The sequence below is a fragment of the Psammomys obesus genome, unplaced genomic scaffold, assembly GCF_907164565.1.
Source record: "Psammomys obesus unplaced genomic scaffold, mPsaObe1.curated_primary_1811, whole genome shotgun sequence".
Lineage (NCBI taxonomy): Eukaryota > Metazoa > Chordata > Mammalia > Rodentia > Muridae > Psammomys > Psammomys obesus.
This window is the reverse complement of record NW_026590062.1, coordinates 26,160,855-26,178,045: the sequence shown is the minus strand read 5'-3', so window position 1 is coordinate 26,178,045 and position 17,191 is coordinate 26,160,855. Positions and strand designations below refer to the sequence as shown.

At 46.9% G+C, this 17,191-nt stretch overlaps 1 protein-coding gene across 4 annotated transcripts; it reads left to right on the top strand.

The window, feature by feature from the left end:
- The first annotated feature begins 242 nt into the window (after positions 1 to 242).
- Positions 243 to 17,131, top strand: LOC129675836 (galectin-3-like). Of its 4 annotated transcripts, none has more exons than XM_055605938.1 (6): positions 243 to 323; positions 10,080 to 10,101; positions 12,001 to 12,282; positions 13,346 to 13,434; positions 15,811 to 15,976; positions 16,872 to 17,131. In XM_055605938.1, exons 1-6 carry the CDS (start codon positions 283 to 285, stop codon positions 17,025 to 17,027), a joined length of 756 nt encoding a protein of 251 aa, XP_055461913.1. In that variant the 5' UTR covers positions 243 to 282; the 3' UTR covers positions 17,028 to 17,131. The 4 variants fall into 4 exon arrangements, with proteins under 4 accessions (XP_055461913.1, XP_055461916.1, XP_055461914.1 ...); XM_055605941.1 differs by lacking the exon at positions 243 to 323 and adding an exon at positions 3,754 to 3,817; XM_055605939.1 differs by lacking the exon at positions 243 to 323 and adding an exon at positions 4,007 to 4,069.
- Positions 17,132 to 17,191: the final 60 nt, after the last annotated feature.

Sequence of the window (17,191 nt, the reverse complement as noted above, 5' to 3'; positions counted from 1 at the left end):
AATTCTCCTCCTGGCTTTATTTCATATTTCTTCACATTTTGCTTTTTTTTTTTTTCCTCTGTGAAGTCTTGGACTCACTTTGTAGACCAGGCTGGCCTGAAACTCACAGAGATCTGCCTGAGGCGTGCTCCACCACACCCGGCCATGCTTCCTTTTTATTACATTTAGTTATGTGTGTGTGGGAGGACATTGCGTGCGATGTGTATTGAATGGAGGTCAGAGGGCAACTTACAGGGGTCAGTTTTCTCCTGCCATGTGGGCCCAGAGGCTTGAACTCCGGTCATGAGGCTTGCTAGGAGACACCTTTACCTGCCAAGCCATCTGTAAGTTGATTTTATATTTTAACATGATTTTAGATGTTCATAATTTTCCTGTTCTACTTCTGGCCTTCCTAACCCAATCCTAATTTTCCTATTTAAAAAGTGACTGACTGGTTCTTTTCCAGTCTCTTTCTCTGTTTCTCTGTCTGTCTGTCTGTCTCTCTCTCTCTCAGGGATTTCCTTTGCTTTATTTTTTCTCTCTCCTGCTTTCTCTATTTGAAGTTTCCTCCTTCAGATACCTTCCTGACCTTCCACCAGCTTCCTTCAAGTTCCTCCTCGCACTGTGGGTAGGAAGCTCTTCTGAGGCCTTTGCGTGACTTTCTGTTCATTTGTTTATCAAGTGAGAGTCCTCAGACCTCCATAACAGAAACCAGCTGGCCTGTTACTGAGGGACAAGGTTAGGCTTGTTCCTTTTTTCAAACAGCACACTCATCAGTATCTAGAAGTCATTCAGTGATATCTTATGAGACTGCCTTTTACATTTATTTTGAAAGAGTTTATATAGGCTTTGGGCTGGGTCCTAAAGTCATTTACTGCACATATATAGACTATAAACTCTGGGCACTCCTTGATATAGTAATCCCTTTTTGCTAACTTTATTTGGCATGCAATTGGCAGAGAAGTGTCCTCTACAGTGGGCAGTGAAGAAGTAAGTCTGATCTCATGATTCAGGCCAGTGTGAGTAAGCCTTCTCAGTAACAAAGATACAAGGTTTATCTATCCCTAAAAATGACCAAAGATTACTCCGAGAGCCAGAGTGTGATTCACCCCTTATCTCCATAGCAACCTATTTGGCTGTCCACTTCCAGCTAGCACTTAGAGAGCACTTAGCACTTAGTTCTTATGACTCAACGTTTTACAGCTCCAAGTGTTTTCCTAAGAGACAGAAGACATTCCTGTTGCCCCATCCTGACCGATGCCCCAAGTTAATCAGCTCCAGATGACTCATTCAAACAAATTGGTTACCAGACTACCTGTGTAGAGGAGAGTTGATGGTGTCTGAATTCTTCTCCAGCCACCCAGTGACTTCCTTGTGTAAGCTTAGAGGGGGCACAGCAATGAATGCGTGAGCAGCAACATGGCCTGAAGAGCTTGTAAATCTACACGGGGGAATAAAGCAGGCCTGCTGGCCGAGTGCTGTGTGCACACTTCCCCGTGGTTTCAGGAAACTGGCTGAGATCATTTATTAATACACTCATGATTGATTATTTTTAGAGACTGCAGGAATTCTGGAGAGCCAGGTGACAGACATCTGGACTGTTCCATGGTTTACATAAGCCAGTGTCTACAGTGATTTTTTGGGGGGGTTTCGTTTTGTTTGTTTGTTTTTGAGACAGGGTCTTACTGTGTATCCTGGTGGCCTCAAATTCCTATACAGATCAAGCTGGCCTTGAACTGCCTGCCTCTAAATCCTAAGTGCTGAGCTTAAAGGTACGAGCCACCATACCTATCTACAATGATTAAAAAAGAATATCTTCACTTATTTCTACAATTTTATTTGTCAGTTTTAGCATTTTAAAATACATTTATTTTTTGCATGCATGCATGTGAGCACGTGTGTGCAGGTTAGAGGACAACATCCAAGAGCTGGTTCTCTCCCTTGTTACACGGGTCAAACATGCTGCCAGGCTTTGTAGCAAGCACGCTTACCTACAGTGATTCTTTTGACTAGTGGTTTTTGTTTTGTTTTTACAGATAAATTATGGAAGTTAGTGTTTGTGGGTTCTGCTCCTCCTGGGGAAGGAGCTTAGAAAAGCAATTTTTTTTTTTTTCTGAGTCTGAGATCATTTGGTTTTCTCTACAAAAAGAATCCCATCCTGGTAGCACACACTTGAAATTCCAGCACTCTGGGAGGCAGAGGCAGGCGGATCTCTGCTCTTGGTCTTCCAAGTGAGTCCAGGACAGGTACACAGAGTAACCTTGTATAGAAGGTTGTATAGAAGTATATACAACCTTGTATAGATGTAGTCTAGCCAAGGCTACACAAAGAAACCTTGTATAGAAAAAACAACCAATCAACCAACTAAACAATCAAACAGAAGAATCAGCGACCAGGTGGCTTGTCTGTAGTCTGGGATCCAACACCAAGGCAGAGTCTGTTACAGAGTGACTTCCCACCTTGCCCCACCAGGCACTATGAAGGCCCTGCCTTGATTTTTTTTAATTTTTATTTTAAGGTGTTGGGAGGGTCTCCCTATGTAGTTCAGGCCTTGAACTCCCAATCCTCCTGAATACTGAAATTATAGGCATGTACCACCATATTCAGTTCTTTTATCTTGGTTATTTGTTGTTGATTTGTTATAGGGTCTCACTATGTAGTCTAGGCTGGTTTTAACAGACCATGTTTGAGAAATGGGTTTACTTTATTTTTTTTCTATCCAAGAGACTGAAGTGGGGTGTAGAAGAAGCCAGAAAGAAGCCTTCCCACCCCCTTCCCTTCCTTTTTCTTCCCTTTCTTCCTCCTGGCTTCTTCTACATCCCACTTCAGTCTCTTGGAGACCAAGAATCTTCCTTAATCTGCCCCCAAATGTCAATGACTTGTGGTGAAGTCCTCTAGTTCCCAGTGGCCTGTATCAGATCACACATACACACTTCTGACTGTCATATAAAATCCGCTTGCTTTTCTATCACTTTTGCTTCTCTCACCCCATGGTAGGGGGTACCTTGGCCGTTTGAGCCCAAATGAACCTTTCTTTCTACCCATGGAACAGTCACTCCATTTTGGTGGATTTGTTCTGCCCTTGCTTGCAAATCCCATTTTAGACATGAGAAAATGTAGGTGTAGAGAATTAACTATTACCATGATCACGGTGAAAGTGTGTTAGAGTGCAAGAGTTTATAACACGGTCCCTCTGTCTTCGTCCTCTAACTAAACCCCAAAAGCTTTCAGACAGCTCAAAAGAAGACAAGCTCTTGAAGAATCTGAGTCAGACAGGAAGCTCTGGTCCTGGGCTGTGTTAGGTCTGAAAGGTCAACTTGTTCTTCCACTGTTCAGAGAGAATTTAATCTGTGGTCAATTGCTCTTTCCAGTTCTGAATGGCTGATCACAGCGTTTCCTAACGTGAACCTTCTTACAAGGGTGGCTGTTCCTTGTAACAGCTTTTCAAACAGAGCTTCACCCTGATTTAGCTGTTCCTTGCTGAGCAGCACTCCCCTCCAACCTTTGAGGAAAAAAAAATTTCCTAGGAAACAATTCACTCCCTCATTCATTCATCCACTCTCATTCATTCATTCTTTAATCAACAAATACCCACTGGGAACATACTATGTACCTCAGTCTGAGAGGATGAAAACACCAAAACTTGGGGTATTCAGACCCAGCAAAATCCAGAGCAGGAATGAATGCAAACGGGGGAGGGGAATGCCTCTTACATCTCAGAAGTGTCAGGGACACCTGCTCCTCCTTCCCCTCACTGAGCACTTCTGGGGAATGCTTCGCGTGAAGGAAATGGAGACAGGATAAGATCATGAAAGGCAGCTTCAGACTCGGGAGTCGGGTGAGCCTGGGATTGTGTGGGAGCGGACCGTCAGGGTCCACTGCCGGGCACAGATGAGGGGCACGGGCTGGCGGGCGTGTCCCTGTCCCTTGGGGAAGCTCCGGGGTCCGCAGGGCGCGGCCCAGCCAGGCGCCTGCAGGGCGAGGGATGCTGCCCGCCCCGAGAGGGCTGGCCCGGCACAAGCGTATTAGAAGCGCCGAGCCACGGCCCTGTTCCTACAGCTAGGAAGGGCGGCCTGAGCACAGTGACCAGGTGAGCGGCGCGGGGCGAGGGGACGGGTGCTGCCCAGAGCACCAAGAAAGGGCGCCGCTGGCGGGATAGCGGGCGGACCTGGCTCTGCAGCCCGGAAGGCGATCTTCAGGGTCCCAGGAGCCCTTCCACAGCCCTAGCTCTCCTTCGGGCAACATTCGGAGAAAGTTAGTCACGACTAAGTATCCTGGGGGTGGCGGGGTGCCGACGGGCCCTGAGCACGCCTCGGAAGCCCTGGCCACCGAGATCCACCTTGCAGCTGGCTCCAAGCGGTTGGTTACCCCTAGCACGGCCATGGGAACCAGGTCCCCCTCTCGGCACCTTGGGGGGCTGCCTGGAGTCTCCCTAGGAAATCTCCTGGGCTCCTGGCGTGGCCAGCAGGCTCCTTTGGTGCACCTGCTGAGCCTTCAGCTAGAGACCTTGCTGTGAGCTCTACCGGGCTACAGCCATTCCCTGCACGCTGACCACACAGAAAACAGACTATGTTTGAGAAATACCCAGGCCCTAGGGCGTATGTGGCTGGACTGTAACCTCTAAATTTTTTGCAAGCCAGGTGACTCATCTCTGCCCGGTGTGGAGATTTGTGCAATAACCTCTAAACCTAGGAAGCCTGCAGTGTGGTGGTGTTTGTGTCGGAGTGCCAGCCTCAGCTGGACGCTTTTAAAAGTTGGATTTAGGTTAGATCCATGAATGGTCCTTGGTTGGAGTATCAGTCTCAGAAAAGACCACTGTGCCCAGATATTTTGGTTCTGTTGCTCTTCTTGTGGCGCTCCTGTCCTCTCCAGGTCTTACTATCCCCCCCTTCTTTTATAAGATTCCCTGCATGCTGCTCAAAGTTTGTTTATGAGTCTCATTATCTGCTTTTATACAATGCTGGGTAGAGTCTTTCAGAGGCCCTCCGTGGTAGACTCCTGTCCTGTTTCCTGTTTTCTCAGATGTAGCCCATGGCAGCTCAGTATCCAAATGGGTACCCTAGTAAGGGAAACAGGGATGGTCTCTTACCTGAACTCAGTGGCTAGCATTTTGAGTGCCTCCCCTAGATGGGGGAACAGCCTTGCCAAGCCACAGAGGAGGACAATGTAGCCATTTCGGGTGAGACCAGATGAGCTAGGGTAAGATGGAAGGGGAGGAGGACCTCCCCTATCTGTGGACTTGGAGAGGGTTATATGGATGGCCTCATACTCAGTACATAGTCCAGGCTGGGCTTGAACCCATGGCCTTGAAACCTATGGTTTCAAGCATAGTTTCCTACATGCTGGGATACTTGTCTTTGATGGGGACTAGCTTCCTAAATTCAAAATGTTTAGGAGTTCGGTTTAAAACCTGTACTTAGTCCGTATTCTGGAGGGATTCTTTGATGGGCCTTTCAGGCATACACTTCAAAATGTTTAAGGGAAGGCTCACTAAACTGTGTGCAAAACAGAACTCCTCTATGGGTTGCCTGGATAAACTGATAGTGTTTATGTAGAATGACGGAGTCTATTCAGGGGTTTATGATCAATGAGATATTTTACTGTGTCAAAGACATGCACAAGGCCTTTATTTATTTCATTATCATTTTTCAAGATGGGGTCTTACAGGTAGCACTGGCTGAAACTCCATACATAGATCAGGCAGGCCTGGATTTATGACACCTGCCTGCCTCTGCCTCCTAAGAACTTTTCCTTGGGTGGGTGTGAGAGTTACATGCCTGTAATTCCACCATTCGGGAGGCAGAACCCAGAGAATCTCAAGTTCAAAGCCAGCATAGGCTACATTTAGAATTCCAAACCAGCCTGGGCCATACAGTAAGACCTGTTTTGAAATAACAAATAAACTTACTTCTTGCCTGTGAGCTCAAGTGGCCTAGACTGGACCTATTTGCTGAGTACCCTTAGTAGCCAGAGCCTACATCTTCACTGCAAGACACCTATGTCCAGTTTGCTGCTGACACTCGTTCTTCCTTGACTGACACTCAGCTTTTCCAAAGAGAGAAAAATCAGTAACCGAGAAAGAAGCACAAAGTAATTTCATCTTCCTCAATGTGAGCCCTAGGAGCGTCCTCTCAACCACTGTGGCTTTGGGAAGTGGCCTTCCCACAAAGGAAACGGGATGGTGTCGCCTTGCCTAGGTTCCTGTGGAGCAGCAGGGGGAAGGCCCAGGGTCACTACCTGCTGTTTTACAGTTTTGTTCTTTGTGAACAGAAGTCCCTGAATAGTAGAAGAGTCAGTGGGAACCCAGACAATTGAGTGATTGGCAGGTGGGCCCAGCAGAGCATGGTGCACTTGGTAATCCTATTACAGGAAAAGCTACCAATAAACAGCCGATTACATCAACTTATACTTAAATTCCTTACCCAGAGCTGCACTGATCTGCTTCTGCCTGCTGCTTCCAAATGTGGTCTTTCCAAAAGAGACCCAAGCCCTACACTCTGCTTTAAAAAAATATCTTTCGTGAATTTTTCTTTTTTTTTCTTGTGGTTCTTCAATTTTTTTTTTCTGGTTCTAGAAGTGATAGAATGGAGTTTATACATTTATGCTATCTGTAGAGAGAAAAGAATTTCTTAATTTGATAGTTTGAAAAGAGCATGTTAAAACCCTTTTCAGAACATAGATCTGAGCCAGGTGGTAGTGTTGCATGCTTTAGTCCCAGCACTTGGGAGGCAGAGGCAGGCAGATCTCTGAGTTCAAGACCAGGCTGGTCTCCAAAGTGAGTTCCAGGCCAGCCCAGGCTACGCAGAGAGACCTTGTCTCTAAAAGCCAAACCAAACAAATAGATCTGGAGCCAGTAAGATAGTTCAATGAGTTATGACACTTGTCACCAGGCCTGCTTGAGTTTACGTCCTGGGGCCTGCATGGTGGAAGGCGAGAACCAACTCCTAAAATTTGTCTTTTGACCCCCTCACACATATACCGCTACAGATACAAAATAAATAAGTACTTGAAAAAAGCTCTATCTGGGGGCTAGGGAGATGGCCCAGTTCTGCACAGCCAGGAAAACCCGAGTGCAGGTCTCCACTTTTACAAAGCTGAGAAGGGCCACAGGGGCCTATCTATAATCCTGGACTGTAGATGTGGAAACAGGCGGGTTCTATGGACTCACTCACCAGCCATTCTAGACAACTGGTACACCTCAGATTCAAATAGAAATGGCCTCAAAAACTAAGGCGGAGAGTGATTTCAGAGGATATCTGGGATTCACCTCTGGCCTCCCCTACACAGGCATTTGTACTTTCACAGACAGGTATGTAAGCACACATAACACACACACACACACACACACACACACACACACACACACACCTCAGTTTAAAAAAAAAAGATCTATGGTTGAGAGGTGACACAAATAAAACAAATACTGGTTTTGGAAAAACACAATTTATTGGTTAAAATGTGGTTTTTCTTAGCAATATGATTGTACACAATGGCATTCTGTATTCAGTCTCCTGGGTGTGGAATGATTCACCATGTAATGACCAAAGCTCAATCTTATTTTAAAATTTGTTTACTATTTCACTATGCTATGTAGTTCTGGGTGAACAAGCCAAAGAGTTTCTCAGTGAGGTTACTAACAATTTCAGAGAATTCGATCGTAAAACTTCAAAAATGCATGGTTTTCAGCTAGTATAGAACAAACTTGCATTGGGAGTCAGGAAACTTGGGCCCTTATCCCCAAACTGTCAATGAGATGGCTTTGGGACACCGAACTAGCTCTCTGGGCTCCCCCGGAGGGAACCCAGTAGGGAAACTCAGAGAACTCAGTCTCATCAGCTTGCTAACAAAGTAAAAACAGGTCTGTGAGAGTTCTCTGGGAACTGCAAATCACCATACAAATGCAGGGAGGGCATCAGCATCCTAACAGCCCATGGAATGTGTCACAGTGCCATGTCAAAACCACCATCCAAGGCCCACGTGAGTCATAGTGAAATCTGCTGTCTCTACGATTTCATCTGGTCAGACTAGAAAACGAAGCAAACCAGCCCCAATCAAAGGCTTTTCAAAGAACAAAGAAAAATGTGGAAGTGCCCCTTACAGTTTCTAGTTGTGCCACTCTTCACACATAATTTGAGTGGTGTCTATCAACAGAGAACTTTCTGAGGAAAATGTCGAAGTTAGGTTGTTTTTTTCACTCACATGAAATTTTCACCTGAAACATTATCTAACAGATTTCACCTTCAGACTTAAAGAGTTTAGCATGAGCCTTCAAGCCTCTTAAAACTGTCACACGCTTAAGAGAAAAATAAAAACTATTTTCTTTCGGGGGAAGTGTTTCCTTTTTTTTTGGTTTTTGGAGACGGCCCTGCTATGTGGCCTAGGTTATCCTTAAGCTCAAACTCCTGCCTCAGCCTTTTGGGTGCTAGGATTACAGGTGTGCAGCGTCACGGCCAGCAGCGGATGCTCCTGTTTTTGAAACGGGGTCTGCCTGCGACGCTTGGGCGGCCTTTACAGTTGGGGCCCTCTTGCCTCAGCTTCCCCAAGGCGGAGGTTGCAGGTGCCACTTGGCTGGCTTTAAAAACAGACCCTCCTGGTTGGTTTTCATTGCCCTGTGCATGTACATTTATGTAGCGATAAAGGCAAGCAGCCTCCATTGGTGGTTTGAGGCTGGCCTCAAACCCACGGCAGTCCTCATGCTACGGAACGCTGCTGAGATTACAGGCACGAGCCACCGCACTCACCTAAGAATGTTATTTCTTGGGACAATTGAGTAAACCCGCCACAGCTGGGCAAGCGAAGTCAGAAGAGATTCTCATTTTTTTTTCAAGGTCCAGGTAATTCTCCTGGTAGCAAAATGCTGTGATCTGAGCTCAGATGGAGCTCAGCCCTGTCAAAGCTGCCCTCTGCTGGCTGCTTGGGCTGCTTAGTGCTAGATGTTTGCCTAGGCTGACAATTTAATCCCCAGCACCGCAAGGGGTCGGGGGAGACACTAAAAGTTTCCAAACCAACCTGCCCTCTGCTGCATTCTAAGGGAGCTGGTGAAACTGGGACAGGTTCCAGGCGTCTTGTGCTTCAGTGGCCTGAGCAGGAGGAAGCAGGGTGTGTCTGCAAACCAGCCCCGTGGTGGCTTTGTGCAAGCAAACCTGTTTGGCTGTATCTTGGCCCCCAAATGCTTCTGTTCACATTGCCACCTGACTCACCCTTGTGCTGCTTTACTGCTAACTGCTTTATTTATACAAGTACCCTTTAAAAAGCCAGGCACAGTAGCCCACACCACAACCGGCAATTGAGAGGCTGAGGCAGGAGGATCATAAGTTCAAGGGCAGGGTGGGCTACACAGAAAGACTTTTCTAAAATATAAAGCAAAACGTCCCCAAATCCAACCAACCAAACACTCCCAAACATCACCTGTCCACCAGGGCCCAGGTCCAACACCATCTCCCTTCCCAGCTCATAAAGAAGCTCTCAGATTTGCATGTCCCAGCAGAGCCTGGCAGCATTGGTCACACCCTGTGTGCATGTCCCCCTGCTGGGCTGTGGGTCCTGTGATTATATGGAAAGTGGTGGCTCAGAGCAGGCATCAGTGTGTGCCAATAGAGGTCAAATAACCAGGCAGCATGTCAGCTGTTTTTGAGAGCTCAGTAGGAAGCAACACACAGCTTTCCCCACAGTGTCCCAGGAGGGCGGTGGCTGGGAAGAGAGGAAGGCTGTAGTGTCCATGAATCCTTCCAAGAGTAGAGAAACCCAGGGAGGAAGGCAGCCGAGCGAAGCTGCATCTTGTACCATCTTTCACCTAGAGAAGAGGCAGGAAATTCTCACCCTGCTCCTTGCCCCTCAAGGGCTTTCACTCTCAGGCTTCAGAACACAAGCTCCTGACATCAAGGTCTGACTTCACAACCCAAGTAGGTTTGGAATTTAGCTAGAATGTATCCCCCGCTCCTGCACAAGACGTTTTCAAGGGTCCTGCACCATTGACTTTGGCAAAATGACTGTAGACTAACTGGAATTGCCCATGACCTAGTTGGGTTGCTAAATCTCATGAAGGTTTGCAAAGTCTTTCAGGCTCAAATAATAATAACCCCCTCTGGCTTCTCTCGTAGGAAAATGGCACACAGCTTTTCGGTAAGCATTTCATGTCTGTTTTTCTAGCCCCCCCCCCCCCCCCCCCCAACACACACACACTCACCGCCAGGCTTTCCCTTTGGCCCTTCTACCGTGAAATTCCCCCAGCTCACTTGTACCCTCAGCACCAGTTAGCTGGAGGCTGGCTTTTCCCTCGGCAGAGTCCAGGGAGAGCCTCGGCAACACTGACTGCTCATGCGCACACCAGCAGCTGCTCAGGCTGATTAGAAAGCGCGTGTTTAGAAACACCAGTGCCTGGGGGAAGTTAGAAGAGCTTAGCTCTCCCTGATCCTCCACAATGAGGCCAGAATAAAATCAAATAAAAAGACAGCAGAGGAGGAGAGAGCCCTGAGAGCCCCACCGCCACTGCGGGCCTAGTCACCAGCACACCCCGGGAGGAGCCGTCACCACCACCGCAACCACGAGCAGCAGGCCGAGACCCAGGCCCTCAGCGCCGCCCACACCAAGGCGGCTCCAGGGGCTGCTGGGTAGCAGGGGCAGGGGCCTCACTTCGCGGGCCTGCCAGCCGGGAAAAGAAAGTCATCGCAACTAAGTTTTTGGGAATAGTAAAATGGTTCAATGTAAGGAACCGATACGGTTTCATCAACAGGAATGAATGACACCAAGGAAGACATATTTGTACAGCAGACTGCCATAAAGAAGAATGAGTACCTTCGCAGTGTAGGAGATGGAGACTGTGGAGTCTCACGCTGTTGGAAGAGAAAAGGGCGCAGAGGCAGCGAATGTTACACGCCCTGGTGGAGTTCCAGGTTACGGCAGTAAATACACAGCAGACCATAACCGTTATAGACGCTACCCATGTCGTAGGGGTCCACACAATTACCAGCAAAACTACCAGGATGGTGAGTGGGGAAAAGAACGAGGGATCATAAAGCGCTCCTGAAGGCCAGGCCCAACAGCGGCGGCCCTATGGCAGGCGAAAGTTCCCACCTACATGCGGAGACCCTATGGGCATCGACCACAGTATTCCAACCCTCCTGTGCAAGCAGAAGTGATGGAGGGTGCTGACAGCCAGGGTGCAGGAGAGCAAGGCAGACCAGTGAGACAGAATATGTGTCCGGGTTACAGACCACAATTCAGCAGAGGCTCTTCTCGCCAAAGACAGCCAAAGATGGCAGTGAAGAGGACAAGGAAAATCAAGGAGATGAGACCCAAGGTCAGCAGCCACCTCAAAGACAGTATCCCTCCAACTTCAATTACTAACGAAGACTCCAAGAGAACCCTAAACCACAAGATGGCAAAAAGACAAAAGCAGCGGATCCACCAGCTGAGCAGGGCTGGGCTGAGTAAATGCCGGCTAACATCATCCGGTCTGGTCATCCAACAAGAAGAAACGAATATGAAATTCCAGCAAAAAGAAATGAACAAAGACTGGAGCTGAAGACTAAGAGCTTGCTTTTGGCCCGTTGACCAAATATACTAGAACAGTTTGCATTATCTATGCAGCGTGGGGTTTTTATTATTTTTACCTAAAGATGTCTCTTTTTGGTAATGACAAACATGTTTTTTAAGAAAAAAAAAAAAAAAAAAAAGAAAAGCCTGTTTTTTCTCAATACACCTTTAATGGTTTTTAAATTGTTTCACATCTGGTCAAGCTGAGATTTTTAAGAACTTCATTTTTAATTTGTAATAAGTTTACAACCTGATTTTAAAAAAAGTCAACAAACTGCAAGCACCTGTTAATAAAGGTCTTAAAAAACAAAACAGCAGAGGATCAAACCGAAAGTCTTAAGTCCTTGGAACTCAAGAGAGTAGAACAGGCAAGAGAAAGGTATGGCTCTTTTCTAGTTCTCTGCTTCTTAGATCAAAATGCCTGTAGTCCCTGAACTCTATTTGGTGAATGAGTCCCAGCCTCTAATTGTCTGTCTTTCTTTACAGCTTAATGATGCCTTAGCTGGCCCTGGAAACCCAAACCCTCAGGGATGGCCTGCATGGGGGAACCAGCCTGGGGCTGGGGGCTACCCAGGGGCTTCCTATCCTGGGGCCTACCCGGGACAGGCTCCTCCTAGTGCTTACCCTGGCCCAATGGCCCCTGGGGTTTACCCCAGACCTCCTGCACCAGGAGCCTTCCCAGGGCAACCTGGGGGACCCGGGGCCTACCCCAGTACTCCTGGGGCCTATCCTGCTGCTGGCCCTTATGGTGCCCCTGCTGGACCACTGGTAAGAAGGAAGAACTGTTTCACTGTCTTGATATACAAGAGGAGAGGACATTAGGGGAAATTATGCTTTAAGCCTGCTGCTCTGAGGCATGTCTCAAAGACCAACCACAGAGGAGTATTGGTCAAGTGGAAAAAGGAATGTGTTCACGTTAAGTTTACTCTGTCACTTGTTAAGATATGGCACTGATAAAGGTGCTTTTAATAAACATCAAGTTAAGATTGGAGGAATGAAGCCAGGCCTGGTGGAGCACACCTCTAATCCCCAGCACTTAGGAGGCGGAGGCACAGTTGTACTGTTGCTAAACACTAGTTGAATGAGGTGGCTCATACTTCTAACCCCCCAAAATACTGAATGCTTTGCAAGGCAGCAAAGCTTTAGCTCAAACCAGGGCTGCAGGAAAGGAAACTGATGGGCAAGGGGCAGGGAGACACCTCCAGAGCAGCTGTGCAAGGAGCCTTCCAGTTCACCCATCCACGGGGAGCAGCTCCAGGAAGCACACACGAGACTAGTGCAGATCAGGGCTAGACACAAAAGCCAAAGCTAGGAGGGACCGTCATGAAGGAGAGACCAGGGGCAGGGACAGAGCGCTGGTGTCCACCACATCTTAACCACGTTGCTCAACACTTGTGGCCTGAATTACAGAAATGCTCATTCAACATATGCTCATGTGCAAAGCATTCTGCTGGCAACCTGTGAGCACAGAAGCCCCGGGTGACACAGACCTTTCCAAATGGAGAATTACAATATTGTATGTCATGTGTCAAGGGGCCTATGAAAAAAGGCCGTTGGTTAAAAGTCTAGCTTAAAATGTTAACAAAAGGATCTATATGGGTTAAAACAGGCCTGGTGATAGTCCAAGAACATCTGCTCTTTATTTGTTAACGTCCCAATTAACATTTGTGCACACAGGGAACGCTGCTTTTTATCTTTTCTACCCTGGGATCTCCAGAGGCTTCAGAATCTAGAGGGTTCCATGTTAGCATGGATTCTAACGTTTGCTATGCTTTACTTTCCCTGAGAAAACAGCTGCTTTATTGACACACCCATCCTTGTCTACTCCCAGCCAGTGCCTTATGATCTGCCCTTGCCTGGAGGAGTCAGGCCCCGCATGATGATCACAATCCTGGGCACAGTGAAGCCCAGTGCCAACAGGTACGAAGGGCATGGGCCACCACATGGATTCCCCCAGCTAGTGCTTGATGCCATGCGATTGTTCTGTCACAGCGAATGACAATATCCTCTACTCTGTATTTTGGTGTGTGTCATATGCTTTGATTCTCATGAGTGAGTGCAGGGCAAGGGCCATTGCTTCCCCTTTTGACAGACAGAACTGAAGCTCAGGTCTTACAGTTAGTGAATGGCAAGCTGGGAAGCCCAGCCTTTGGTGTGGCTGTCATTTACTTAAAGGGTTTGAGAAGATTCTATCATGTTTTAGTCAGTGTTCCATTGCTGTAGAGAGACACCATGATGGCGACTCTCATAAAGGAAAACATGTAATTCGGGCTGGCTTACAGTTTCAGGTTTAGTCCATTATCATCATGGTGGAAAGCATGGCAGCGTGCAGGCAGACGTGGTGCTGGAAGAGCCAGGTCTACATCTTGATCCATAGGCAACAGAAGGAGACTGTGTTCTACACTGGGTGTAGCTTGAGCATAGGAGACCTCAAAGCCTGCCTCCACAATGACACACTTCCTCCAGCAAGGCCACACCTCCTATCAGTACCCTGTGGGCCAAGCATTCAAACACATGAGGCTATGGGGGCCATACCTATTTAAATCACCACAAGACTGTTAAAGGTTTCATCAAAACAAATCAACTTTTGCCACTGGAACTGGTTTGATGGAGATGGACCAGGTTGGGATGAGGTAATTTAGGATATCCAATTTCTAGTCATAAAGAGAGGCCTGAGCCCAACCATCACTTCTAGTCATACTTACATAATATGAAGCCAAACACCCAGAGCAAGCTACTCAATCTGTCCCTGAGATTAGTGGTGCCATCAACACTCCTGTAACCACTAGTGCGTCTGTCTCTAAGTCTTAGGGACAAGGGGTACCCAGTCAAGCCATCCGTACAGGTTTATTCAATACTTTTTAAGTGGGGGATTGGGATGTGGTGGTGCACACACCAGCCTAGCTTGCAGGAGACAGAAACAGGGATTCTAAGTTCAAGATCAGCCTGGCATATAGAGAGAGATACATATAAAGACTCTGTCTCAAAAACCCAGAATGTACCAGTTTGTACCTGGTAAAAGAACGGGAGCCATATCCTGTCACTAGACAGACATAGCTTTGATAGGCTGATACTCACTCCTCCAGCTAACCTTCTCTGGTTCTGCGTGGGAAGTGCTGTTCCAAGCAGGAAGTGCTGTTCCAAGCTACCCTCCTTTCCATGCGGCCTAGAGAGATGCTCAAAGCCCCATCACATGACAAAACTTGTCTCACAGTAAATACTCTCTTATATGCATGTATAAGTTATATACACTTATTATTTTCAAAATAGGCATTTATACAGTCTGTCTCAACATAATGCAGAGCTACACAGTAACGTTAATAATTAAGGTTAGTGCTAGATAATTTAGTTCCAGAAACACTTGTGATGCAGCCTGACTACTGACAGCTCAAAACTGATCCTCAGTAGTAAACAGAAAAAAAAATTGTTGTGTGGCCCCACAAACACTCTAATAAATTCATGGGAAAAAGGTAACTGTGTGACAGAGATGGCAACCTCGGTCTGCAGAAGGACACAAACACTGTAGTCTGCCAGCTTCCTAAGTTATTCAGAAGCTCCAGAGACTCAGGCCAGATCCCACATGTCAGCTTCTAGTGTTACTGTAGGGAACACACATTCAGAAACCCAGGAGCTGGGCCAGGCCCACCTCATAGCATGACTGTCCTGACTTTACAACAAAGCAACAGGGAAGAAACATTAGCTACATCTGTGCATCCCTGCTCTTCTGAGCTTTCTGGTTAACCACGGGAAGGTCGGGTACTTGATGGCTCTTAAGTTGCTGGCTTCCTTTTTAGGTATTAAGAGTAATGTATCAGGGCAGGAAAGAGCCACTCTTCCTTATAGCAAGTACAAAATCATCTGAGGATAAGTCTAAAGCTACAAGGGTATCTAGAAGGGGTTGCAATACACAAGAGTGTGTCTGTGAAGAGAGGAGAGCACTACAGTCAGGAAGGATGGTGCCAAGGTCGACGAATCACCACCACAACCTCATAAACAAATGAAAACCAAGACAGCTGGTGACCACACACTTGGAATCCCGGCCAACGTGGGAGAGAATCACAAGTTGGAGGCCAGCCTAGGCTACATAGTGAGATCCTGTCTCAGTGAACAGACAACACAGACTGTCCCGCTGCACTTGGAGTTAAGCACAGTAACGAGAGGTTCGTCCTGCTCTATTCAGTGGGAACCGACGCGCTGGCTTATTAGCTTCCTGGACAGAAAACCACTTCTATATATTCTGAGAGGATGTTCTTGACTTGGTACACCCTTTAATCTCTGATTTCTGGCTTAAAACAGGTTTGCTCTAGATTTCAAGAGAGGGAATGACGTTGCCTTCCACTTTAACCCCCGCTTCAATGAAAACAACCGAAGAGTCATCGTGTGCAACACCAAGCAGAACAACAACTGGGGAAGGGAAGAGAGACAGTCAGCTTTCCCGTTTGAAAGCGGCAAGCCCTTCAAAGTAAGTTCTGCTGCTGCTGCATGCTCCCGGTGTTCTCTCAGGAAGGGCCCCGGCCAGTCTTCCCCCACGCCCAGCATCCAGGCTTAGCAGGCTGGGAAGACAGGCAGGAGCCACCTCACCATTGCCACTCCAAACTCTAACAGGGTGTCACTTTTATATATCACAAAGCTGCCACTTACAGAAGGATTTAAGGGCGAATGTCCCCTAACTGTGGGGAAAAGTATTTCCTGGCCTTTCCAAAACTTGCTATAAATCAACCAGTCCTATAAATCAATATTTGTCATTAAGGAGTTCTTATGTTGCTGTTTTAGGCCTACTAAAACTTTGGTTTTTTTCTAAAAAACAAAACAAAAACGGGGTTTCCTTGGGTAGCCCTGCCTCTCCCTCTGACAGCTGGATTAAAGGCATGCACCACCACAGCTGGGCTAAAACTAAATTTTTATGTAGGCAAACTAGGCTTTTATGTTTCCATTATCTATCCTGATAACTTTTCTTGGTTTTCGAGATAGGATTTCTCTGTGTAGTGCAGGCTGGCCTCGAACTCAGTGATCCCCCTTGCCTCTGTCTCCCTGAGTGATGGAAGTAAAGGGGCGTGCCACCACGCCCGGCTCCTTCTGATAATTTTGATGTTTTTTTTTGTTGTTGTTGTAGTTTAAATCTGGCAATCTATATTCATTTTTGCTATTCAGTTACTGTCTCTGGATCTTTATCATCCCACAAATAAAATGCTGGACTTCACGAACTCAGGCCACACTGGTTTAAAAGCAATATGTATTTGTCTTTACACTGAAATTGACAAATAAAAATTACACACAGACCATATGTCCTGGAAAACACATATGGTGGAATGCTTAACTTGAACTACTTAACACATGCTTTTCCTGACCGTTTCTAGATACAAGTCCTGGTTGAAGCTGACCACTTCAAGGTCGCAGTCAACGATGCCCACCTGCTGCAGTACAACCATCGGATGAAAAACCTCTGGGAAATCAGCCAGCTGGGGATCTCTGGTGACATAACCCTCACCAGCGCGTCACACACCATGATCTAATCCAGAAGGGCCAACCCCTGAAACTGGCTCTGAGCTCATCACAAATGAAAGAATTTACATTTATTCCTCCTCATCCTTCCATTTAGTAAATATTCTCATGCTGAGATGCCTGCTTTTTTCTTTATTTTTTCTGATACTAGGTATCAGATCTTAGGAACTTTGGA